This window comes from Eucalyptus grandis, chromosome 11 (assembly GCF_016545825.1).
Source record: "Eucalyptus grandis isolate ANBG69807.140 chromosome 11, ASM1654582v1, whole genome shotgun sequence".
Lineage (NCBI taxonomy): Eukaryota > Viridiplantae > Streptophyta > Magnoliopsida > Myrtales > Myrtaceae > Eucalyptus > Eucalyptus grandis.
In genome coordinates this window covers 32338093-32364018 of record NC_052622.1, presented here as the reverse complement: position 1 = coordinate 32364018, position 25926 = coordinate 32338093, and the positions used below count along the sequence as shown (strand labels likewise).

The window sequence follows — 25926 nt, the reverse complement described above, 5'->3', positions numbered from 1 at the left end:
TAGGATTCTAAAATTATTTTATTTCTTTTAATTTTTTTAATACTTTTATTATATTTTTCTTATTTTTCCTTTTCTTTTTCTCTTCTTCCTCCCCTTCTTTGTAGCCGGTCATCGGCCATGGCGGTGGCCGACGACCAGCTAGGTGAGGTCTGGTGAGTTCGTTGGAGGCTTACCTTTGCCTCGCCTAGGTAGCACAAGGTCGGCATCACCTTAGCCTGGCGAGGCCGAGCCTTGCATCAACTAGCAAGGCTGAGCCTTGCTTTTGCTATGCGAGGCTCAAGCTGGCGATGCTCCGGGTCAGTCGTCAGGGGTTGGCAACCAACCAAAAGGAAGAAGAAGAAATGGGAAGAGAAGAAGAGAAAAGAAAAGAAAAGAGGAGAAAAGAAAAAATAAAAACTAATTCTAGGAATTGTTTTTTTTTTATGCCCAGGATCGCCGAGCTTGTCGGGCTTACGCTGGGTAGCCCACGGCCCATAGAGTGCGCAGTGCACCCCAAACCAAGTATCAATACCTGGAGAGAAGTTAAGAGCGTTTCCACGAGGTAGAACCTCCTCAAGGAATATAAGGTTTTCATGAGGCTGATCCCCCCACTTAAGACGTGTTAAGCAGCTGCAGAGTTTCGACCCTAGGACCTTTGCGATGAAGTGTCCAAAATCGAACCAACTCATTTGCTCACCGGTGGGTAATTGATTATAGGAATTGTTCTTGGGGACAATAAGCTACTTTTTTTTTAAAATTTTTTGATTCTATTACAAATCTATTCCTAATAAAAAAAAAAAATAACTTTTTGTTCCTAGGAACAAAAAATTTACCAAACAGATTTTTGTTCTATTTTCGTTTCTGGTAACAAAATAACAGAAATAGTTATTCCTCATAAGGTTAACAAATAGGGCTATTTAACAAACAACAAATTAACACAATTTATATTCATAAATATAAAACACATTACCCACAACGATGCTCATAATCAATGAAAATACATACTATTGAATTAACATTTTAACTTTTCCTAACCCAAATGCTAAAAATTGTGTAAATTCCGAAATGTATAATTTTCATAATGTTATAAAATTTAGACGACATTTTCAATTTCAGAAGGAAGAAAAAAATATTAACAAGTACTAAACACCTAAACACAAGTGGATGGTTCATTATTGATGTGATGATTTCTTATTTTCATAATCATGCAGAAGACAAAATAAAAATTGCAAAAAAGAAAAAAGACCATGAACAGAAAAAGAACAAAAACACTGAAAATCAATCTGGAAAAAGGGAAAATCAAGACCCCATCACGTGCCGGTGCTGGAAGCAACCGTTGCAGGGCACGTGACCAGAATTCCCCGCCACCGCGCGCCCCTATAAATTCCCAAAAACACAGTCTCCCATCAAACCCAACATCATCATCATCATCGGCCGATCGAGTTCGCCGGAAATGGAGAAGAGCGAGCGATCAATCCAGGTCCGAGCCCTAACCGGCGAATCGACCGCCGTCTCGATTCCGATCGACAAGACCGTCCGCGACCTCAAGCATCTGCTGAAGCAGACCTTCCCTCTCGCCGCCCGCTACCCTAACTTCAACCTCTATCACAAGGTCCCTCCTCTCTCTCTCTCTCTCTCGAAGCTTTGCCTTTTCCTTTTTAACCTTTTCGCATCTCGCCGATCACTCTGCTCGGCGAGAAACACGAGCCGCGAGTATTTCTTCGTCGCTCATGCGTGTTTCTTGGGCCATTGTGCGTTAGGGTGTCAAATTGAGCTTGCAGAATCGGATCAGTAGCTACTGCATTGATGTCGGAGAAGTGGTGGGTTTCGTCCCCGTCGTCAAGAAACGGTCGGCGGAGGCGGAGGCGGAGGCGCAGGCGCGGACACCTTGTGGTTCTGGTGTTGCTGGCCCTAACGAGACGCCCATTTCCAAATTTGCGGATTCTGCGTGGTCTGATATGATTCGAGAAATACGTGATGTGACGAGTCGGGACGAGAGAGCACGCGAAGGTTTACCGAGCAAAAGTCCTGAAGTTGAACCGGAAACTGATGGGCAAGATACCGTGTCTTGTTCTTATCTTGGGAAGCGTAGAAGGGATTCGGATGGCGAAGCAAAAGGATGGCCGGAGGATCTTGTCCTTAGCATACTGCAGTCTTCTAGCGAGGATATGCTGGACGAGGGGAATCACGAGAAACTTCTTAGTGTTTTGGAGTCGGTTAATTGCCTGCAAAATCCGGATACTCGAAGCTGTTTGTTTCTCAGTAAAGGCAGTTTAAGGGAAGGCGTGCTTGGAGAGTGGAAAGAGAATATCAGTTCATGCTTGTGCCCACCGTGGTTGTTGACAATAATGAAGGCATTTACTTTCTTAAACATTTATGAAGTCTTTTTAAAATTTAGGCGGGAAAGAATCACGACGAATCGTGTAAAGAAAGCTCTAAGCTGGATTGGGAGGTTTGGGATCAAAGTCAATATGAAGGACATCGAGAATCTTTCGATTCTCTGCCCTAAGGTAATTTATTAATGTCTGAGAATCTACACATTACAGTTTGCCCTTATTCGTCTAAGGTGTTGCCGTTGCATTAGCCAATGATGTGGTCAGTATGCTTCCTAGGTTGTTTAACAAAGAAGCTATGCAATCCAGTGCCATTGGTTCCCCTCCCCACCTCACCCGAAGCCAGTTTGCTTAGTTTGCTTCTTAATGTCATGCATGGTTGTTTTTTATTTTTTATTTTTTTGTGACATCTTTGCCAAAATGCCATGTACATATATTTTGGAACAAAGCCTATCACAGTTATTTCCTCAAAGGTGGTGTTTACGGGTCCAACCTGCTTTGCTCATTTACAAGATGTATTCTGTTTGCAGTTTTACCCAAGTGATATTTTTGTTCTTAAATGAATTTTCTCACTCTATAGCTATGTTGGGATCAATAATACCAGAATGAGAAAAGAATGCAGGAACTTACTCTATTGTCATTCATGCATTAAGGTGTGGATATGGAAAAGAAACGGCTTATTGAAATGATTTTGTGCTGACAATATTTGTGGAATCAAAATATGTGCCATCTCTTTAGTAGGTGGTGTCTTTTGTTGACTATGGTATGGAAAGGAAGAAACTCGGTGATGCTCTTGTTGTTATGAAGTCTCCTACGGAGAAGGATGATCAATTTGAAGACATCCCTAGAATTGGTATGTACTAAGAATGTTTGCTTTTGCCGCTTCCTAAGCCTTGCTTGACTTAAATCGTTTGCCTGCAGCTGAAAAGAAGGTTTCCTTGTCGAAGCTTTTCTATTTAATGGAAAGACGAGAAAGGTCCTTCAGATATACTATCAGATCAATAATGGTATGTGGAATTCTTTTCTTTTATTTATTCAGTAGAAGATAGATTAATCTCAGATGATTTCTGCTGCTATTGTTTAGTATTATACCTAGTGCAAGAAACAGCTTCAGCCATAAAAATAAACAAAGTAGACATTTTGGATAAATGTAATCTCCCACATACTATGAGGGAACCTGTTTTTCCAACTCTTGAGTCTTGCCTTGCATATATACTGTTAGTCTCTATCTATAAAATTCTTCTCTTATTGGTGTTTGGAAGTTGAGTTTCTGTGTTTAGCTAGAAAACTTCAATGTAGAGACTGTACCTTGCAGGGTTTGTAACCTGCACTTTTGTAAATACCTGGTAGTTGTTTAAAGTATTATGGTGGCAGACATGGCGATCGTGGCATAGTGCTATCGGCTGACTTGTAGGGCCTTATTCTAAGTTGATATTCACACAGGTGGAAGATCATTCATGAAAATTATGCAACTAGATAGCTGCTAAAAATGTCTCATTATTTTTGTGGGCAGCCTCTCTAGTTGAATTCTGAATCATCAATTTTTTTTGGCTATTGAGCTCATGAGGATTTATGATGCAGTGTAAACATGAAAATGGGAATACCAAATTTTTGTCCTTGGATGATCTACTCATGTCCACAAGAGAAGGAGATGTTTCTACTAGTAAGAATAAGGATTCAGCAAGTGTAATCGAGAAGAAGCAGGCAAGGAGAGTAGCTTCGACAGCAAACCATGCAAAAAATCAATGTCATGTACGCATCTGTCTTATATCTATACCCTTTTACGATTCTTTAAATGTTAGTGCTAGTTTCACTATATACGAATTGATTAGATTTTTGTTCTTGAGCTTGAGATAGACATTTATAAATTTTTAGTTCTTTGGGGCTTGAGATAAACAATTATATACTCTCAGATCAGGTCAGTTAATTAGGTGCATTTAGCCATTCAAGCAGAAATCATATGATGTCGGATTGTTAATAAATTACTTGAACAGTACTGTCTGTCAATTTGAGTGGAATGCAAAGCAATCTGTTTCTTTGAGAAGTTGCTTGAGAGAAAATAAACCAAATGCGTGGAATAGGAGCAAGTAGCTTGAAAGATTTACAAAGAATATCCACTAGCTTATCATGCTGCCCATGTTTTCATGTTTTAAATCCTCTTTTTCAGGGTGATAGTGACATGCTATATATTACTTATCTCTCGACAGGACACCAATGCATTCCTGCCGGCGGAAATGGTTGAACATCTCCACAAGGTTGTGGGCTCTCAAGGACAGGTTCGGTTCAACTCTTTTAATACTTATTTTCTTGCTCATTAGAATAGGGGGAATGAGTTATCTGGTTTATACCTTTATGGACTATTAAGTAGTATTTTACATTATTTAACTACTATCAAGTGGTATTTCAACTTATTCAATAAAATTTTATGGTTGATTGGTATATTGCTGGAATAGTTATACTTTTGATAATGTATGTGTAAAGAATTAATACATTTGCACTGGCTTTTAGTTTACTCTTTGCTTGTAAAATGTGGAAGTATCAAATGGTCTTTCACTTTATAAGTTGATTGGTAAATTGCTAGAATAGTTATAATCTTGATAATGTATGTGTAGACACTCAACTGCTAGTTGCACTTAACTTTTTTGTTTGATCTTTGCTTGTAAAATGTGGGTTTGGGCATCAATCATGGTTTTGACAGGTTTCGTATTGTCTGGAATCTGATGCATGCTGCTCCTCTTTATTTTAGAAGCAAGGTGCTCTTTGTCATGTACTACAAGCGGTAATTGTGTAGGGACACAGATACTAGTAAAGGAAGCTGTTGAGTCTCCTCTTGACTACTGGATTGCTCACTTAAGTCATAGCTTTGGATTTGCATTACGAGAGGTGGAAATTTATCAGTAATGCTTTCTTATGAGGCTTCTTGAAGTGCTAAAGAGTTCTTCTGGTGCAGATCGTGCATGTTGAAGTGATTTCAGGCAGAAAACCAACTTATATGGAGATCCCAAATGATCTCTCAGAAGACACTAAGCATGCACTTCAACATATGAAAGTCACTAAATTGTATAGCCATCAGGTTAGAATGTGCTCCCAATAGACACTGCTGACGTTTTTCTTGAAAAGTTGGCTGTCTGATTTTGTTTTGATTTGTCGTTACTCCAGGCAGAGTCAATACAAGCTTCTCTTGCTGGGAAGAATGTTGCTGTGGCAACAATGACATCAAGTGGGAAATCCCTTTGCTACAATGTGCCAGTTCTCGAGGAGCTCTTGAGGAATTCATCCTCATGTGCTCTTTATCTGTTTCCGACAAAGGTTAATGTTTGCATGTGCGAGGACGTAGATCATGAATTATAAAAGTTACGTAGATATGAGTCTCCATGACCATAATGCTGCAAATTGAGTTTTTAATGAAGGCAATTTTGTAGAGTGATGGGCATGTTGATCTCAATCTTGATCCTGCGAATTTGGCATCTTGTTGGTACTCCTTTTGGTTTATCAACCGTTTCGACAAATTAATGCAGGCTCTTTCTCAAGATCAACTTAGAGCTTTGACACGTATGATAGAAGGAATTGATGCTGGCCTGTATATTGGAATATATGATGGTGATACACTTAAGGAGGATAGGACATGGCTCCGTGACAATGCTAGATTGGTACATCTTGTGTCTTTTATTCTGATTGGATACCATCTCTCTCTCTCTCTCTCTCTCTCCCTCCCCTCAAATATTTTTGCATAGTTTTATATCGACATTGTTGGGTATCTTTCTACAGTTGATCACGAACCCAGATATGCTTCATAAATCAGTATTGCCATACCATGGAAAATTTGTGCGGATTTTATCAAACCTTAGGTATGTAATTTTGGTGCTTTTTTTTTTAAAGAATGGATAAGGAAATGGGCTTCATTTGTTCTTCTAGCATTATGTGTTGCTTAGGGTGATGTTGTAAGCGATTTGGTTTGGTTCCATTGATGCTGAAAACCACGGGTGGCTCTGTTCCATTTGCCACTGAAGACCAAACTGGCCCAAAGAGGTTCAGCTTGAGGATTTCCCAACCTAAAATCTGAAGGTCATAGCGAATCCAGGGCCTCTGGAGTTGTTGAGACGTGATCTTCAATATGTCAGACAAAGGATAGCTTGTAGATCAGGAGCAAAGCCTGGTTTGTGGGCGAAAAGGAAGTTGACTGCTGAGTCAGTTTTAGGGTTTCTGATCATTAGCCTCTTGGGTTTTGATTTGGTTGTTAGTTTTGGTTGTTTGAAGGATCAAGAATGTAAAAGGATCAGATGCTAAGCTTTGATATTTTAGCTGGATTGTCAATTTGGGCCTTCCAGGTTTCTCCTTGTGTATCTAGAGGTCAATTGGAATGGGAAATCATTACTGATCAAAAAAAAAAAAAAGAAGAAGCTGAAGAACTTTACCAGTATTGAAAAGAACTGGAACTGTTATTAAGTTTGTGCTTTAGCACAACTTCTTGTTGGCACTGCTACTAACGTGGTAGAAATTAACTATCCCAGGGACTGAATTCTCATATCTTCTTATCAGGTATGTCGTGATTGATGAAGCTCATTACTACAAAGGAGCATTCGGATGTCATACTGCTCTTATTCTTAGGAGGCTTCGGCGGCTCTGCTCACATGGTACTTTATTCAAGAACAGTTGCTAAGAGATAACATCTCTTTTTTGATGTTGATGCTCTCTTTATGCAATTTGGGGTCTAAACAACTATTTGTTTCATGTATAGTCTATGGCAGTGATCCTTCGTTCATCTTTTCAACGGCAACTTCTGGAAACCCTCGTGAGCATTGCATGGTGAGATTTTGTACAATACTATGACTTCTATTTGGGAAAGAATGCTTGAGGCTGTCATTATATGATGATGTTCTCTAGTACATATTAGTTCCTTTGTTTAGTACTGCTTTTCTTGGCAGACAGCTGCCATAGCCTAGTGTGAACTCACCTACCAATGTATAGTTGCTGATCTTTTTTCCCATCATCATCTGCGTGAACAATGCTGAAGAGTACCTCTTTAGGTTTCCACCAAAAAAGGTTGAATTATAGTTGATGGTTCTTTTAGAAATTAGCCCGTAAAGCAACATCATGTACTGTGGCATTTTTAGTTTCAATAACTGTGAATATAATTGCAAATTTGCAATTATGGTATCCTTTCTTGTTGTTGGGTATTTCAGGTGAAATAGAATTATGACACCTTTGATGATTTAGGAACTTGCAAATCTACCATCATTGGAGCTAATTCAAAATGACGGGAGTCCCTCTGCTCAGAAGCTTTTTGTTTTATGGAATTCTTCCTCGGTTGTGAGAATAGTACCTTGTTTATTCTATAACATTGAAGGTTGTCTGCCACTTTCTTTCTCACTAGTAATTTTCGGATGCAGGGCCTGCATAAAAATGACAACTGTGTAGACGCTCATAAATCAGCATATAAGGGTTCGAGGTTGGATTCTCTACATGTCTTCAAAATATAAGAATTTGTCCTTATATTTCACAAATTACCGACACATATTGAGGATTTTTTTGCAAGCCTTCATATTCTTTTGTTCATTTGATAATTTATTATACTCAGATTTTGTTTCACTCAAGTGAATATAGTACGTTCATCTTTTCTAGATATTCTTAGTGAGTGTGATTTATAATCGGTGATATGCCCGTACAATTTATACATATTTTTTTTCAGAAGTCATACATATATAGGTTGTACATAGATCATCACATTGTATCCTTATCTGCTTAATTCACTCTTGCAGTCCGATTTGGGAAGTGTCTCGTCTGTTTGCAGAAATGGTTCAGCATGGACTAAGATGTATAGCTTTTTGTACATCACGTAAACTCTGTGAACTCGTTTTGTCCTATACGTAAGTTACATCAGATAAGCATTATCTATTAGCACTTTTGTGGCCTTATCTAATCCAGCATTTAAGGCTGCTGTAAGAATTCATCATCAAGTCAAAGAACAATGGACTAACAGGTGCCTGGAATATTTTTTTTCTCATTACCTGTTATCTTATAGGCAAGAGATTCTTCGTGAGACAGCTCCAAATCTGGTTGACTCAATAAGTTCTTATCGATCTGGATATACTGCTGAGGTCAGTTTAACATAAATCTTGTCATTGTTGTTGTCATATTTTATGCTTGTTACATTTTTATGTTTTCTCATTGTTCTGTTGGTAGTTGTCTTGTACGCAATGGAGCATGATGTAAACTACAGAGAATCCATAGAAGAAATAACTCATTGTTAATAATGTTTTTACATGGGAGATGCCTTTGTGTCCAATGCCTTTCCATCCGGTCTTAACATGTGCATTGGTGAATTAGAGAACTTCATCTCTCCTTCTGACTTTTTTGAGCATGAAAAGTAAGAAGTCCAAGCTTCTGGATTTTCTCGGCTTTTAAAGAAAATTTAAATTCCCCGTACATGTAAACAATTCATTTTATGCCAAATTAGAAAAACAGACAGTTTATTTTGTGCCAAAGCATGGTGTGGAACTCAACGGAGTAAATTATAGTGATCCTGCCAGTTTTCTGAAAAAACCTGCTAGTGGAGGAAGATGCAAAGAACTCATTGGCCCTAAACTATACGAACCTGGTATAAGATTGCTTCTTTATGTCTTCTTTTTTGGCTGAAGTCACTTGCATTTCCTGATACATTTTTGTCATCTTGGGGATGAACTTCTTGTAGCTTTGTATAATTGACTGAGGAATAGACGCAAACCTCAGAAAAGTTGGCTATAAATTAATGTTGCATTTCCATTGTTGGTACAGGATAATGCACACCACAAATTCAGTGCTTCTTGTCCATTCTTCTTGCCTCTTATTACATATGAAAACTGTAAATGTTCATTAGCAATTCAATGTTGACCAAGGTTTTATATGGGCTGACTATTAGAGCAGATCAGGAGGGCAATAGAAAGTGATTTTTTTGGAGGGAAGCTACGCGGAATTGCTGCTACTAATGCTCTTGAGTTGGGTATTGATATTGGACATCTTGACGTAACTCTGCATTTGGGATTTCCTGGTAGTATTGCTAGGTATGGCAATCAATTGTTCAATTGCTTTGCTCGTAAAAGAGATTTTCTACTGTCCTTTTAAGCATCATTTGCATCTGTATTTGGCTATAGCCTGTGGCAACAAGCAGGAAGGTCTGGACGAAGAGAAAAACCATCTCTTGCAGTGTATGTGGCATTTGGAGGGCCACTGGACCAATATTTTATGAAGCATCCGGAGAAACTTTTCAAGAGTCCAATAGAGTGCTGCAGTATAGACGCCCAAAATCAGTTGGTCGTTATCATCGGATACTTAAATTTCCCTATGTAAAAGTTAAGCTTGAGTCGTGATCTTCAATGCCTTACACTTTTTGGTGCTCATTGTTCCAGGTTCTTGAGCAGCATTTGAGCTGTGCTGCCATAGAACACCCGTTAAGTTTGCATTATGATGAGAAGTTTTTCGGTAATGGTCTCAGCAGCACCATAACAACTCTCAAGAATAGAGGATGTGTTAGTTCCAATCCATCCTGTGATTCCTCAGCTAGAATATGGAATTATATTGGGCGTGAGGTACAACTCTGACTCATCAACAGAAAACAAAAAATCCGAACTATCCTTGTGTCCTGTCGAGACATCATGTGGTTCTTTTGTTGGTCTTTTATCTTATGTTATCATTGATTATAGTTTTTTTCTTATCTGTGACCTATGTTAAGAAAAAGCCTTCGGATGCTGTCAACATTCGAGCAATAGAGACTAGTACGTATCTAGTGATGGATATTCAAAAAAATGAAGTCCTAGAGAAAATTGAGGAAAGCAAGGCCTTCTTTCAGGTATTACTGCCTTTCCATAGTTGTTCTTTTCAAACTCAAGTTTGGGTGCAGTCTTCATTCTAATCTGTTCATGATTATGGTCTCTCGAGTTGACATAAGTAAATTCTTCTTTTAGTTGCGTAGTGTGCTTACGTTTTAGATGTGAAATATAGGTCAAGTTTTTGACTGATTATATTCAAAGCAGGTACATGAAGGAGCTGTGTACATTCGGCAGGGCAAGACCTATCTGGTAAAAGATTTGGATCTGTCAGCTAAAACTGCTTGGTGCCAGGAGGCAGATTTAAAGTATTACACAAAAACTCGCGATTACACAGACATTAAGGTCCTTGGAGGTGATATAGTATGTCTCTCTCTCTCTCTCTCTCTCTCTCTCTCTCTCTGTTTGTCTGTGTGTGACATCGTGAAGAAAGCCATCCACAGAACTACATCCTTTAGAAGTTACCTGCCATTATTAGGTTTCTTTTGTGCACAAAATTAAGGGGGTGTGAGGAAATTGGGACAGATTCAGTTAGAGCAGCTGAATCTCATTGAGAGTGCTTAATCATTTAAGAAAACGATTTACTTTGTTGCTTCATTGATTTTTTAAGTTATGAGGTGGACATTCCCAGAAAAAAATAAAATAACAAAGTTCTATTACTAGATGAGCAATTGTAATTCTTCATGAGTATGGGATGATGTTGTCATTGTAACTTATACAAGGCTTCAAGCACTGTCGTTCACATGAAATGAGATGCATAGTCTTAAAGGAACAAAAAATTGTTTAGAAGACTGGAAGAAGAGTTTGGAGAGAAAGGATAAATTGTGTTGGCCAATACTGATTCTCTCAAGAGTATTCTTCCCATCCTTTTGGTCGATATCTAGTCAATATGTTTGAAGTTTATTGTATTCAGATTTTGAAGTTTATTTTATTTAGATTTCTACTGTTTCCTTACCCTAATTCTCATCATGTCTCCTGTATCTCTGCTTTCTTTCCTATCAATAGTTTCTGAAGTGAGATCTTACTGTCTACTGTTATTCAGGCCTATCCGGTGACCATGTCCAATTTTCCAAGTACAAATGTTGGAGCAAGTAAAATTCTAGTAACGACTGCTCTGGCTAATAGTTGTAAAGTGATTACGACTTGGTTTGGATTCCGTCGACTAAGCAGAGGCAGTGGTCAAGTCTTGGATACAGTTGACCTTTCACTTCCCAAATATTCCTATCAGTCACAGGTGCTCTTGCGATATCAATTTCACTTGTTTAGTACAATTGCTGTTTCCTCTAACTCTTTCCCTACATAAAAGTATATTTTAACCTTGCACATGCAAACAGGCAGTATGGATTTCAGTTCCGCAAACTGTCAAAGAAGCTGTTGAGATGAAAAGTTTCTCTTTCCGTGCGGGCTTACATGCTGCTTCACATGCTCTTCTAAATGTTGTGCCTTTGTAAGTCTTGGATTTGCAGCTTGGCAGCATTCTTTAGGCTATACTCCCTATCAGTCATTTGTCAAATCAATGCAAAGCTCATCAAAAAATTCTCATCACATGACGATGTTAGTTAATATTTAGTTATGCATTTGCTAATGTCGTGTTCCATGCAATATATCTTTCTTTTCAGTGTTGTAAAGGTGACAGCAACCTCTTAATTCTCAGTGGAGGTTGGTTAGGGGTTATCCTCATTCGTAAGATAGGAAACTTTGTTAAATATACTTTTAATCAAACACATCGATGGATATTTCATGTGAAAGTTTATGTGAACATCTGGCGCCAAGGAAATTGTAACTGCCATCAGCCTCTCTCAGGTTCAACTAAATGGTGAACATATTAATTTGGTTATATGTGTATTTAGATATACAAACTTATCACATGTAAGTATGTGACAAGGATCCTTCTTTAGGTATATTTAATTGAGTCATAGGCTTGTGCTGTACTACGATGGCTAAAGGTGCAAGATCATTTCATCTATCTGCAAGATCCCTTGATGTTGCCTCTACTTAGAAATATTTATCTGCCCACATGTCAAAGTTTGTGCTGTTACCTTCATCTGCATTTTATCTGTCACTTTATTCATCAAGCTCTGGCTTTGAGTTCCCTTCAACTTTCATATCATGTTCAATAAATGGAGCAATTGTTTCTCGCAAGATAACAATGATTGACCAAAGACAATGAATCAAAGTCAATAGGTGAATAAAATTAGAGTAACTTAAGTGGTTTGAGAAGAACCAAGGGTAGACATGTTTACTGGAGGATGTTATAATTATCGCATGCACCATCTTATTTGTTATGTCTTAAAAGTTATGGTTCTTTCCTGCAGATGCATAATATGCAATTCAGCTGACTTGGCTCCAGAGTGTTCAAATCCGTTTGATTCACGGTCTTTTCAGGAGCGGATATTGTTGTATGACAAGCATCCTGGAGGAACTGGTGTTTCATTGCAAGTGAGTAATGGGAAACTCAACCGTGTAAATTTAAAGAAAGTAACCAAGTACTCCAGGCAGAGCACCCGTTTTTCTCTTTCATAATTTTGCTAAATGGCTATGGCCTGCTCAAATGAAGATGCCTTGTGTTACAGGTTCGTCCCTATTTCATTGAGCTACTAACTGTAGCTTTGGAGGTTATTTCATCTTGCTGCTGCATGGGAGACACTGGCTGCCCTAAATGCATCCAGGTCAGTTCAGCTGGGGGATAAGAACCTGTTCTCGTATAAGCCTCATTTACTAAAATTTCAATTTGACAATGTACTCTTGCATGATGCAGAGTATGGCTTGTCACGAGTACAACGAAGACCTACACAAGGATGCTGCCATTATTATCATCAAGGTCATTAAGCTCGTTGCTTCCAATCTCTCTATTCTATGATCTCACGACACTACTGAGTAGCTGACTGATTGCCTTTGTTGTCTAGGGTGTTCTGGATGCAGAGAAAGCTCATTTTGGTCATTCTCCACACTCCCCAAAAGACTCTTGACTAAGGTAGAGCCAGTGGCTTCCGATAGTCACTTTTACGTGTGGATAAAATGTAGCAGTACGCCTACCTGGACGACTTTCTTTTGCAGGGATGTACTTGAGTCGGTTCTCTAAGTTATAAATACGGTCGTCATTTTTGTTGTGAAGATGTAGGTGTAAATCGCATCATATTCATTCGACCTGTTAAGACGTCGGTCATCTCCAGGTAGTTTAGGTCGTTCTTAAAGGAGGATTGAGTCTGGAGAGAGCAGAAAACAACAGGGAAGAGCCATTGCAGAGCATGCGGGTTCTGTAGGGGACCGTTTTTGCATTAATCTTACTATGCAAAGAAAAAATACGTCAGATCTTAATATGTATGGGAATGTATATATTCACTATATCTTCAATTACATAAGCATTGTCACGTATCGATCCATAGTGTACATAATTATTGCGCTATTGTTCATGGTTTTCATTCCCGTTTGGCTTTTGAAATCCCGTCTCACAAAATCCAACTCGTGTTTTTTGGTTTTTTCATGTGTAGATGGGTTGAACATACTTGGAAAATTTTTCGAGAGGCCACATCATCATTTTCCTAAACACAATTTATAATATGGAAATTAGGTGACCTATTGCATGTCTAGATTAAGAGCACGTTAAGGTCCCCAAAATTTTCCCGTGCTATCTCGCAGAATTCTAGGGCTCCGTTGGGAAAGAAATGGAAAAATTTTCATTTTGGTAAACTTATAAGAAGCTCGATAAAAAAATCTTATTTTGTAAAAAATAAATGATTTAGAAAATATTTTCAAAAATAATCTTTTGCATTGCCTGAAATAACTAGCAAATGATAAATGTGTTCATTATTGATAATAATTTATGTCTAAATGTTTTTCTAAGATGGTGAAAAAAATATTTATTTTTTATAAATAATACAAACAATAATTTCAAGATTTTTTTTTCAAATCATTCATTTTTTTTTTTTTGGCGAAATAAACAAGGCCTAAATTGTTTGTATAGTTACAATAGAGTATTTCAAATTTTCAGTGCATATTTCTTTTTTAAAATCATCAAATTATCAATTTTTATTAACGTCGTAGCTTACCAATGCAACTTGCCAACTCTTGTACAAGACTACTAATCTTGATTTAGGTGGATCACCAACTATTCTAAGATGAAGTTACTAACTAATTTAAGTCACTAACCATTCTTTATTTGATCGATACTGAATTGCCAACTTCTACTTAAGTTACCGATTTTTATATCAAATTACCAACTTTATATGTTATATGGAATTCAATTCGTATTTTGCGAGACCGTTAGAATACAATATACATCATAGACTAAGATAAGAAACGGCATTATTAACATATGTTATGACTTGAAGAAATCGAAAGATGCGTATCGAATCTGCATTACAAATATGAGGGATAGTGTCGCGCATGTTGGGCCAATTAACCGATCTCCAAGCAATTGGAACTCAAAACAATTTCTCAGGGGGAAAAGCTACAAAACGTACCAAAGAAAAAACCCGATAATTAGAATTTTCGGTTTCCAGATCCGGATAAGACCAGTTATGACAAAGTTCTCATTTCAAAGTACGCCACAGCTTGAAGAAGATAAAACCGCAAACCTGCCAGCCAAAAAAAAAAAAAAAAAGACTATCCCATGCCTCTTCATTGTATGATAAATACACTTTCTCTGACCATCCAATGTGTAAGAATCAAACCGTGAAAGATGTTACACTGGAAAGGGAGAATAAAAAATTGTCCTATAAAAGTAGCTGTTCTACTTCTATTTGGCATTGTAGCAGTGATGTTGAGGTTCCGGAGCGACCAAATTTAAAAAAAAAAAAAAAAAAAAAGTCTCATAAGTTAACCTCATCTGAAAAATGACTCGCATGTCAACTCACAGCACAGTCTCGGATGTACGGATGATGCTGATGTAAATACCTGGCCCAGAGAGGTTTATACCTGCTAATGGCCAACTTCAGCCACGGCTTCATGTTACCGTTGAAGTGAATTACTGCTGCACTCTCGATCAAACGGTCATCTAGGTTTGTATCATAGCCTAATCCTAACACATGCCATCTCCGATCGAGTGGCTCAGTCAGTCCATAGAAAGCTAGAAGGCCAGGAGGCAGAGTACCTAGCTTCCACAGCGTCCTGCCTGAGTTCCGCTCTTGCCAGTAATGATACCTTGCAGTCACATTTGCTCTCCTCCAAGCAACCAAGTCGAAGACATTCATGCCGAATGCCCATGCGCATGCCTGTGGATCAAACTTTGAGCTGATGTCTGGATTGGAGAAATTCAGATACTTGTAGTAGCGATGGAAGGTTTCAAGACAAGTCTCCACAGCCCCATTTACATTCCCGTGCAGGTCTATTGTGAAGAGCGACGTCAAATCCTTCTGGACAACAACATCGTCATCCAGAAAAACTACCTTTTCCAACTGAGGATAGATTTCTGGAATATAGAATCTAAGGTGGTTAAGAAGTGAAATGTACTTTGGGTTCCGCAGTTTTGGCTCATCTTTCGCATCTAGAGGATTACCGAAATAGTAGGCCCGAGAATCTGCATCAGAAAGCTGTCTCAGTATAGGAGCATATGAAGAAGACAGCCAAGAGAACTCCTCAATATTTTGCACTATAACGGTGGAACCTTTGAAGTTGTTACTAAGGAACCATGCTTGCATTGCTCCATAATTTACTCCATTTGTGAGAATGTGGAAAACGATCTGCTTTGGATGGTTGGCATTAGAGACGGTAGAGTTGACAACTACAGAGGTAGCAAGAACATTGTCTGAGAATATGCAGAAATGATGAAGATTGTTGTCGACAAGTTGAGGATAATTTCTTGTGTTGCCAGCAAGTTTTTGCAGAGGAAGTTTCTTAAGCCAATCCAGAGATAATTTGACACTTAGGCAATGGAGGCTTTTGGGAAGTGCTTCAGCTGCCAATTGTCCAAACACAGCGCTCTGAACTAAAGCTGCATTAGCGCGCTCTTCCAGGGCTTCAATATGGGATCTCATGGTCATTATGGTGGTTGCAATGTCATAGTGCATGTCCTGTGCCTTGAAGATCAGGGACGATAGGCTTTTAATTAATGGCTCTGCTTCTTCTAATTTAACGGGCTCTCGTCTCTTTGCACCCTTTGAGAGTGCTAACTGGCAAAGTCTTATCTTTGAGCTCAGTTCCCATGCTAGGTGAAGATTGTTGTGTTCTTTCGCTACAATAAGATAAGCCTTTGCAAGGATCATTTGCTCAGCCAACTGCCTAGAATATGACATGGCGCTGACTATTTGCTCCGTAAAATTTGAATTCCTATGGCTCTCCTTTAATAAGCTCGTACTTTTATCCTGAAAATACAAAAGCAAGAAAAAACAAAGTTCTAAGTCGAAGCCTAAACCCAAGAATAAATTGCCAAATGATAGAACAGTTCACTCAAATCACATCAAAGGGTTAACAAGTTACTGAGAACGAATCGGAGCTGCATTGGGAAACATAGGAATATATGCTCTTGATAGGATACTGGATCATTTCAAATGCATATATCTGCACATCTAGAATCCCAGATAGCATGGCAGAACGGAGGCAAATGACTTAATTTGGACTGCCTACTTTTCTTCCAATGAACTAAAGATGTAATATATCTACTCGAAAGCAAATCTTTTTCTCTCGACATTGAGGGCCTGCAGCTCAAACCCATTCACTGCAGAAGCAAACACAGGTGCACCCTCACAGCAGAAAATCTTGTTCTTGACAATAGATAAGTAGATCACAAAGCCTAAAGACATAGCAAACGAGCTCTATCCCGCAAAGGAGAGAGCACCGGCATCACCTTAAATTGCGGTCCATAAGTCCATGAACCAACTACTACAGTCATACTATGCTAAACGATCTAGCAGTAATGTGAAGCTCAGCCGAGAACAAGAATTCGGCGGCGACGGGTTCTCATAAAATCAGGTGGCCTTCAATTCACTCTGCAAGCGATTCAATTGGAAATCACTTCCCGATTTCACGTTCATCGGTCGCTATCAACAGGCATAACGAGAATTCATTATGCAGAGACGAGATCCACATCCAGATTAGAAAACGAAAGTTCACTCAAAATTTCCAATTTTTCAATCCGAAAGGAATAGTCGAGATCCCCCTGTCGAAACTCAATCAGGAAACAGAGCTAAAAAAAAAAAAAGCGTCGAGAGCCGTTACCGTCGCCGGCTTCCTCATCACGTCGCCGCCGTGATTGTGATGGAGCGCGAACAGGACCAGCCCCGCCACGAAGAAAACCCCTAGGAGCGTCCAGATCCGGCGCGAAAACCTCCGCCGCACGGGCCGCCGGAAGTCCGCCGCCCGCCGCCGCATCCTCCGCCGCTCACGGCCCGATCGTCGGGGATCTCATGCCCCGGCTTCCCGAGCCAAGACGGAAACGCGCCGGAGCCGAGCCCCGAGCCGCGAGGCAGCCGCGCCGACCGACCGGACTCTTCGCGACCCGATCCGAGCGTCTCGCTTCAGGCGTCGAGCGAGGAGGTCTCGAAGAAGGAGAAGGAGAAGCGGGGAAGCTCTCTCGCGCGAGCGACTGACTCCGTACTGTCAAGTAGAAACGACGTCGGCGCGACGTCATCGATCCTTCTCTCTCTCTCTCTCTTCTTTTCATTTATTTTATTTTCTTCACCTTTCATCTCAAATCATGCGTTGACACTGTCTTTTCGTAATCAATGACATCATTAATTTTAACCTAATATGTAATGCGGTTCCTAAACTTTACCCCAACACGTAATACGACCCTTAAATTTTTAATTTGTTCGATATGATTCTTGAACTTTTTATACATATTTAATTTAATCCTTAAATAATTCAAAACATTAAATAGTTGAGAGAATAATACCATATTGAATAATTTAAAAGGTCAAAGACGCATTACGCATTGTGAAAAGTTCAGGATCACATTAAATATTGGATCAAACATCAAGGATCATTTGTTCCATTTTTCCTTTTTTTTAATTGATCAAGTGGACACTCGAAAAATTCCTTAAGAAACACACTAGCATAGAAAATAACAATCACACAGATTACATCATAATTAGCAATTACGACCCTAACTCAGGATCTTATTTACAGTCTCATCCAGTTCGTACCGTAGCATAATGTCCACAGCAAATCTCTCTTTTGATAGATATCACGTAAACAAGGTTTTTGCAAGTATCCCCACAATGCATGTACTAAGACATGTTACATTATGGTTACATAATCGACTGGATATATACGATAAGAAGCATTAGATAATATTGGTAATATATGGTTCCCATGCAAATAAATTGGATCATTATTCTTGGAGGTGGCTAAGCATCCATGAAGGAAGAAGGGTGGCATTACGATGTTGAGGTGGACCGAGGGCCGCTCCCTCCTCAATTCCACTCGGATGGTAAGGACCCCTGCCAATTGGAAAAAATGCACATACCCACTTAACTTTCCAATCATAAATTCATAATATTAATAAGACATAACCTCAAACAAACGAAAAAAAGGAAATTCTTTTTCATTTCTTTGTATTATGTATCTATATCTTTCTAATATGTATCATTTGACTGGATTGATTTAAAGGATGACTTATCATTTCGTATCGCTATGTTTAGTTTAAGATTACATTATCAATTTTTCCTTAATATGCCAAATTGTAGACATCATTCATACAGAAACAATAACAAGATTTAAATAGGTAGCATCCATGTCCCCATCATAATATAACTTATCCGTACAAATTTTGCATTTAACGAGCATCATTAATAGATCATAGCGACTATAGATGAACACCATCTTTGGTCAGGGAATTGAAAGAAAGTCTTTCCATCTAATAGATCCACCATATATAATATATTATATTACCCGATAAATCATGTGTATCATATAAGTGAATGATATGTTTCATTAATAAGCTGGAAACCATCATGTTTTTATTTTGAAAACTTCTGACGTATATGATATAGATCGAGTCATACGTGAAGTCCCACGAATATATACCATTTTTAGACTCTCATTTATATATTAGGTATTATATAATAAAGGTGTGTGTGTGTGTTGGAGAGAGTGAGAGAGAGAGAGAGGGAGAGAGGGAGAGAGAGAGAGGACCCAATGTTGACAGGCTGCAAAGATTGAGAGAGAATAACCGAGGAAGAGGTGAGGCCATCATCTTGCGGGTTGTCCCATTGAGTTTGCTGTGCCAGTGCCTTCTCCTTCTCTTTCACCTGATTTAGTTTTGTTCAGCACCAAAACTCACCTTTATTAGGTACACGGCCATGCAAAGCAACCCTATTTATTCTAAAGCTATACGATCTTGCCTACATCACGGAACAAAGATCATCAAACATCACCTTCTTTGCCAGCATGTTGTTTTGTTCTTGCAGCGCCTTATCCTGTCGCCAAACAAAAGGAGAAAAAAAAAAAAAAAACTCAATTGATTACTCTCTGGTATCAGCACTATAATGGATACACAAAATATTTCTACACTGCCGATGAGACTGTGATAAGATTGATTTAAGGGAGATGTGATGCCAAATTACCGTCTACACATGTTATCCACGTACTTCATCATGAATGCTTGACCCGCATTGGCATGGAAAATCATAATCTCACATCAAGCAAATTTAACAAACATATATGTTGATAAAGTGTTTTGAACGTGTCATATCAATTATCACTTTTCAAATTGAAAATATTAGTTTGTACGTTTGCTTCAAGTCCGCGGAATAGAATTCATGCCCTTCTCATATATTGATCTATCAATGTGTGCGTGCATGTGCGTATGCAAGATATGGAATATAATAAATCTCGAAACCCGTGATTTTTTGGGGGCATATATCTGCGGCAAAGTAGAAATCATGGCATTTACAGGACTCACCTTTCTCTGAAGCTCAGAGATGGATTCATACATGAGTTGATTCTGCAGGTATGAGGAGGACAAAAAAAATGAGAGTATAATTGGTGAATAATCTTTAAGTAACATACTGTGCTAGACTCGACCTTTGTTAGATGAACTGGGTGGCGATCTCATAAGAAAGAGACTGTCTCCCTTTGAAGGATAAAATTGACTCTAATTTACACTATTGAGAGACCGACACATATCAAAATCAAGTATAATGTTCATAGATCAATATTGCTGTTCCCTTTTCTCTTTGTTATTTCCTTTTCTCTCCTTTTTTCCTGATCTTTTTTCACTATTCAAACCATCATCAAAAGATAATATTCCCATCGCCGTCAAAGGTTGTTGTCGGACTCAGCCTTTCCTCAGCACTTTCGGTGTCCTCCGCCCCCCAAATATTTGCCTCCCTCTACTGCCCAATTGTCACCGTAGCATTGTCTGTGTTTGCTAGGAAATTCGACAATCTAAGATTGGTGTCAGTGGAGTGCAGCAAAGTAACAGCACCAGGCGTGGCAGCGACTGCTGTTGGCCGGGGCCTTGGATGCAGGGAGAGGGAGCAAGGGAGATTCTCCGGGGTTTTTTGGTTGTTTAGGATAATTAGCTGATGCATTGCGATTTCAGACTTAAATATTCTGATACCCTCGTGTCAATTTTGTCAAAAGGGATGAACTGAAGATGTCAATTTACCTCTAACGGACCCTTACATGTGAAGAGAATCTTCACACCCCTACAAAAATTTGAGGCCTAGTGCGCACCAAAATGTTTACCTTTCTAGACCGAATGTGCTTAAGAGCAGTGTCAAGCTGATGCTCCAAATTCTGAAGCTCTTTGAGGCTTAGAGAATCGAGTTCTTCTCCCATCAGATTCCTGTAAGGGATTGGAAAAATCAGTGAATTTTTCTGCTCTTCCAAAAAGTTGTAGTGCCCAGAAATTTATTGTATCTTACTACAATGAATTTACTTTTGATTTTTCTGCAGAATCTCCATCCTGGCCTTGAGTTTTGCATGTTCCAAAGTCCAGTTCCCCTAAAATAAGAAGTTGCATATCGGATTACTGTGTTAGTAAAGCAAAAATTTACATAGATTATCCAATGAAGATGAGTGAAAGTGAAAAGAAAATGCACTTGTGCACATATGGATATGAAAATCTTCTCCTAGATACATGAAGCTCGAACCATTAATTGGCTAGAATGAACTTGATGAGTCATCGAACATCATGAATTTGACATTGGAATTGGAAAGCATACATTGGTTTCGGCATTGTTTGTGAGAACCTGGCTCTCTGCATATGAATATCTCTCATAACGCTCGAGGATCCTCTCCATGCTGCCAAAAAGAAATATAAGTAGGGTTAGATTAATGGCATGTTACTTTATATCGCCATTTTGTTGCTAAATTACATCTTAATCAAGCTATAATTAATTAGAGGAAATTTGAACAAAGGTATAGTCAGGGTACATGAAGTTATACACGAGGTGGTATTTGGGTACTAAGTAATATGATTAGCTTTTGGTGAAAGCCTAAGCAGGCAATGTTTATAAAAGGCGCTATCATAGTAAATACATGGTGATTAATCAGTCAACGCATGCTACATATTTTTATAGCCTCTTAGAATTTTCCCACTTTCTTGTCATGCAAACCTAATAAACTTAGTCTCATTGATAATGAAGCAATCTCTAATGGATAAGTTCTTTCAAAATTTCAAAAAAGAAAATCAAACCATTGTAAACGCGATATAAGAAAACCCCAATAGAACAATAACCATCCCTAATTTCATTTGCCATATGCATCAAGACAATATTCATCTTGTTTTTTGAAGAACTAGAAGCAATCTTAGACTATAGGAAATAGAAGGTGAAATAGTAACACATGGCCTCTTTTTCTATGATCATTTCTGTATCCTAGCTCCTTCAAATCTATTATTAGTAATTTATGAAGATTATCCACTATTTCTTAAAAATATTTGTGGCTTTGATTCGAAGGCGAAACCTAGTAGTAGGAAACGACAAATAAAACTACAATCTTAGTTGAAGTGAAACTGTATAGAACAAACTATATTCGAGAGTACTATTAATATGCACAGTGGACATTTTATCACGTGCACCAAGTAGAATGTTTTGTATCCATAAGCAATCGTACATGGGTAAAGTCTAATTTGCAAATGTACCAAGGGCTTCGCAATCAAAAGATTGCTTGTGGGAAGTAAAAATTTCCATGAGATTGTTCTCTATCATATTTCATTTAATTCATGAACTAACATACTACAACTAAAAAGAGAATTGATATTTCGATGACAAGCGCTTAAAAAGTGCAATGGATATAGGAGATGTATTGTCCTACGCTACTTAGCAAATCCCATTTTTTGGAAATAACAAGTTGGACAAGAACATTGAAAAGGGTTCCACAAGCATCGAAAGACTTCTAATGCTGTCGAAAATTCAATCTTGGTGAGTCTTTTCGCAGCTATAGGAGATGTATTGTCCATGACTCTGCATCCCACTGTGATGCTCCATCCGAAGAAGGTAGTCGATGTATCTTTTGTTTAATTGGCCAAAGAACAGCAATTAAGATGTGATTAGACCAGACCATGCTACTATCATGAGCAGTACACACTAACGCAACTAAGCTTTCTTTTCTTTTCTTTTTTCTTTTGGGCAAAAGATGCACATAGAGAACTTGGAAAAGACGTCTTTAAAAAAAAAAAAAAAACTCATGGAAAGAGGAAAAGATGTTTATCGAATGACATGTTGTCCGTATGAAAAACCAGATTTTGATCTGAGGAATTCATTTGAAGCATAACTCCTGATTTGATCGGCTCATGCAGAAGAATCTTCGTTTTCTCTACCATGACAAACTACTCCTCTGATTTCTTGCAGCAGATTCTAACTTTATTCTTCCTTAAAAAAAAAAGGGTTCTCCTTTTGGGTGCCTGCTTAGTTTTAGTCAGTAAATAAATTGCAGGCTTTGCTTCTGAGCGCGGTCAGTGCCAACGGTCCCATATTATAATCCTGAGTATGTGGTAATCAGGACGCCGCGCATGTTCTTACCTGAGAATAGATGTATAAAAAAATGTCGTAATATGGATTATCCAAGAAGGTCCCCAACTCCATCTCCGAGAGAAAAGGAGCTAAAAAAATGGTTTTTATATTAATAAAAACGGAGTAGGTGCGCATGAAACTTTCTGTCTCTGCCTCTTGTCATAAAACTTCCAAATTAAACGATGTACGCTCTCTCTCTCCAGTATGTATCTGCGCTTGAAGAGAAGAATGACTTCTGGGAAAAAAAAAAAAAAGAGAGAGAGAGAGAGAGAGAGAGAGTCTTGATATTTTGCTGCTTGTCAAGAATAAGCAGCACTCACTTTACAGATTTATGAGCATATTATCCATCCTTTTTGGCTGGAATATTTTCATTGATGTTTCAAGAAGAACAAGAAGACAACGCATCTCAGCCCCATCCAGAAAACAAATAAACTCTACGAGATAATTAGGAAAAGGAGCAGTAAAAAAATAGGAGAGAGATAAACCCTACTGTACAGGGAAGAGATCAGCCAAGTCACTGCCAAGAAATCCAGACGATGATCCCAGAAACGGAAAAAGGAATCGACACCCAGAAGAGAATTTTAGCAGGAAAAATGCAGCTTTCCAAAATAATAGTAAAAAGAAACAAAGGGTAGGGTTGGAGATCAGAATAACGTGCAGATCAAGAAACGGGTACTGAACCTCGCGACCAAAGAGAAAATTATACACAAAAGCAGAAAGGAAAGAAATGAGAGGGAAAGATATAGATCAGAAATATAAGAGCAAACAGATGAAGGAGGAGAAGGAGAAGGAGGAGAATTCGACAGATCAATCGCGAGAGAAGCAGATGTAACGCGCAGAGAGGACATACCAACAGTCGGTGGCGTACTCGAAGAGCTTGCCCTTGGTGGAGAAGACGATGAGGGCGACGTCGGCGTCGCAGAGGACGGAGATCTCGTGGGCCTTCTTCAGCAGCCCGCATCTCCGCTTCGAGAACGTCACTTGCCTGTTTATCTTGTTCTCTATCCTCTTCAGCTGCACCCTCCCCCTCCCCATTTTCCCCCTTTCTCTCTCTCTCTCTCTCTCTCTCTCTCTCTCTCTCTCTCTCTCTCCAACCACCACACCACCGGGCGGACGAGAACAACGTAAGAGCGAGCGTCTATATAAAGCACGCACCGCACGCACCGCACGCACAATGAGGTAGAGAAGATGATGCAATCGATGTCTCTGTGTATGTATCTATCTGTCTTTCTGAACTGTTCCAGTTGAGATGAGCGGAGACATGAATTAATGAAACGAATGCCCTTTCTCTCTCTATCTCTATCTCTCTCTCTCTCTCTCTCTTACTGCCTATGATCCACCTTTCTGAATGAAGAAAGCAGGAGTGGAGAGGGACGGGTTCGTTAAGCGATTATATACGCAAATGGAAATAAAGACGAAGGAGACGAAGAAGAGTGGGGGAGAGCAAGAGAGAGAGAGAGAGAGAGAGGTGGTGGTATTGAAAACCAGCGAGCGGTTTTGTCGTAAATGCTGTCGAGCTCTCATTGGCGGAGAACCACCCCCGTACTTGTCCTTTGTCATCCTGCCTTCCCCAAGCCGCGCCTCCTCCCTCACGGTTACACCCATATTTACTATTTCTTCTTTTCAGGATTCCTTCCTTTCTTCCTTCTTTTTTTTTGGAAAAAAAAATTTCAAATTGATACATATATAACAAATTTATTCCAAATTAATTTTTTTTATTACCAAAAATTCCAAACTAATACAATTATAACAAATTTACTCTAAATGACCATAAAAAAATCCAAATTAGTATATTTACAATAAATTTATCATAATCTATTTTTTAACCTCCAAAAACCGGTATAATTGTGACAAATAAATAGTAAAATTTCAAACTGGCGCTTTTTATTCAACTCAGCAATTTGACAGTAAAATTTAACGGAAACTAACAAAAAGTAAATTTATCTAAAGTGTACTAGTTTTTGGTAAATTTGTCAAATGTGTACAATTTTTTGAGTTTTTGTAATCTAAAAATTTGTTTATAATAAATTTGTTATAGATATACCAGTTTATGGAATTTTTTGTAATATTAACCCTTAAAAAATTTTATGTTCTTGTATTGAGAAAATTAAATAAATGGTCCATAAACTTTAACTTAATATACAATGTGAACCGTGAACTTTTAATTTGTTCAATGTAACCCACGAACATTTAGCCCAATGTGCAATGTGGATTTTTTGTAATGATCAATTTAATCTCTTGATTATATGAAAATATTTATTATTGTCCTTGAACTTGAATTAGTCAAATGAAAAAATTGAACATTTTAATATAATTCATAGATTAAATTGAATAAATATTGAAAGTCTAAAGATCAATTACACATTGAGCAAAGTTCAGGAACCACATTATATAAATTAAAAGTCATGATAAAAACTCATCGACTATATATGTCATTATCCCTTCTAGGATTAAATAGTTAGACCTAATAGCGGGCAACCCATTGGCTTAATTGAGTTTTTTACGCTTGCTGTATATTTTTTTTTTAAATTACAGAATATATTCTATTGTTAGTTTACCTAGATATGTATAATTCATATAACGGGATAAGATAAGGTTAAGTTTCTAATATGCTAGAGAAGACTGGTAACGAAACTGATAGGTATAGTAATAAATTGAGGAAGATCTGAAGTTATTTTTCATTTGTTCTCCAATTCCATTTTACATTTTCAGCTGAAAATCTAAAAAATAAGAATTAAAAAAGAAAGGTGGCCGGATAGGGCCCAACAAGGCCCGGCCCAAGCCCGATCAGGGCCGTCCAATGAGTCCTCTCGTCTCCTTTTTTTTGTCTTTTCTTCCTCTTTTGAAGATGCTATTGCGGTTACCCAAAAAAAAAGAGAAGAAAAGAAAAGATGCTATTGCGGTGGGTGTTCT

At 38.4% G+C, this 25926-nt stretch overlaps 3 protein-coding genes across 7 annotated transcripts; 1 reads left to right on the top strand and 2 right to left on the bottom strand.

The window, feature by feature from the left end:
* The first annotated feature begins 1398 nt into the window (after positions 1–1398).
* Positions 1399–13491, top strand: LOC104426038 (uncharacterized ATP-dependent helicase YprA). 4 transcript variants are annotated; one of them, XM_018865472.2, is made up of 27 exons: positions 1399–1591; positions 1740–2489; positions 3054–3165; positions 3234–3319; positions 3894–4064; positions 4520–4588; positions 5263–5385; positions 5472–5621; positions 5831–5962; positions 6081–6160; positions 6852–6946; positions 7051–7118; positions 7530–7619; positions 7703–7761; positions 8072–8179; positions 8335–8410; positions 9216–9352; positions 9443–9602; positions 9698–9877; positions 10021–10137; positions 10322–10477; positions 11157–11348; positions 11449–11561; positions 12430–12553; positions 12688–12783; positions 12873–12935; positions 13021–13491. In XM_018865472.2, exons 1-27 carry the CDS (start codon positions 1433–1435, stop codon positions 13081–13083), a joined length of 3729 nt encoding a protein of 1242 aa, XP_018721017.2. In that variant the 5' UTR covers positions 1399–1432; the 3' UTR covers positions 13084–13491. The 4 variants fall into 4 exon arrangements, with proteins under 4 accessions (XP_018721017.2, XP_010037264.2, XP_010037263.2 ...); XM_010038962.3 differs by having other exon boundaries at positions 7530–7622; positions 10027–10137; XM_010038961.3 differs by having other exon boundaries at positions 7530–7622.
* Positions 13492–14625: 1134 nt separating this feature from the next.
* Positions 14626–17661, bottom strand: LOC104426037 (hexosyltransferase GAUT11-like). Its single transcript, XM_010038960.3, has 2 exons — positions 17270–17661; positions 14626–16416 (listed from the first exon to the last, which is right to left on the bottom strand). Exons 1-2 carry the CDS (start codon positions 17420–17422, stop codon positions 14962–14964), a joined length of 1608 nt encoding a protein of 535 aa, XP_010037262.1. The 5' UTR covers positions 17423–17661; the 3' UTR covers positions 14626–14961.
* Positions 17662–18107: 446 nt separating this feature from the next.
* Positions 18108–24412, bottom strand: LOC104426036 (agamous-like MADS-box protein AP1). Of its 2 annotated transcripts, none has more exons than XM_010038959.3 (8): positions 23864–24412; positions 21223–21301; positions 20937–21001; positions 20744–20843; positions 19956–19997; positions 19429–19470; positions 19225–19302; positions 18108–18492 (listed from the first exon to the last, which is right to left on the bottom strand). In XM_010038959.3, exons 1-8 carry the CDS (start codon positions 24046–24048, stop codon positions 18466–18468), a joined length of 618 nt encoding a protein of 205 aa, XP_010037261.1. In that variant the 5' UTR covers positions 24049–24412; the 3' UTR covers positions 18108–18465. The 2 variants fall into 2 exon arrangements, with proteins under 2 accessions (XP_010037261.1, XP_010037260.1); XM_010038958.3 differs by having other exon boundaries at positions 19187–19302; positions 23864–24409.
* Between the last annotated feature and the right edge of the window lie 1514 nt (positions 24413–25926).

Bases quoted from the DNA above. Each gene is read 5' to 3' on its own strand.
- LOC104426036 (XM_010038958.3), bottom strand. From the start codon at position 24,048: ATGGGGAGGGGGAGGGTGCAGCTGAAGAGGATAGAGAACAAGATAAAC. The intron at 21,002-21,222 runs GTATGCTTTCCA...TTCTTATTTTAG, and splicing joins CAAACAATGCCGAAACCAAT to GGGAACTGGACTTTGGAACA. The intron at 18,493-19,186 runs GTCCTCTCTCTC...TCCAATTGGCAG, and splicing joins TTGCAGCCTGTCAACATTGG to GGGTCCTTACCATCCGAGTG.
- LOC104426037 (XM_010038960.3), bottom strand. From the start codon at position 17,422: ATGCGGCGGCGGGCGGCGGACTTCCGGCGGCCCGTGCGGCGGAGGTTT. The intron at 16,417-17,269 runs GTAACGGCTCTC...TTGTATTTTCAG, and splicing joins TGATGAGGAAGCCGGCGACG to GATAAAAGTACGAGCTTATT.
- LOC104426038 (XM_010038961.3), top strand. From the start codon at position 1,433: ATGGAGAAGAGCGAGCGATCAATCCAGGTCCGAGCCCTAACCGGCGAA. The intron at 4,065-4,519 runs GTACGCATCTGT...ATCTCTCGACAG, and splicing joins ATGCAAAAAATCAATGTCAT to GACACCAATGCATTCCTGCC. The intron at 10,138-10,321 runs GTATTACTGCCT...TATTCAAAGCAG, and splicing joins AAAGCAAGGCCTTCTTTCAG to GTACATGAAGGAGCTGTGTA.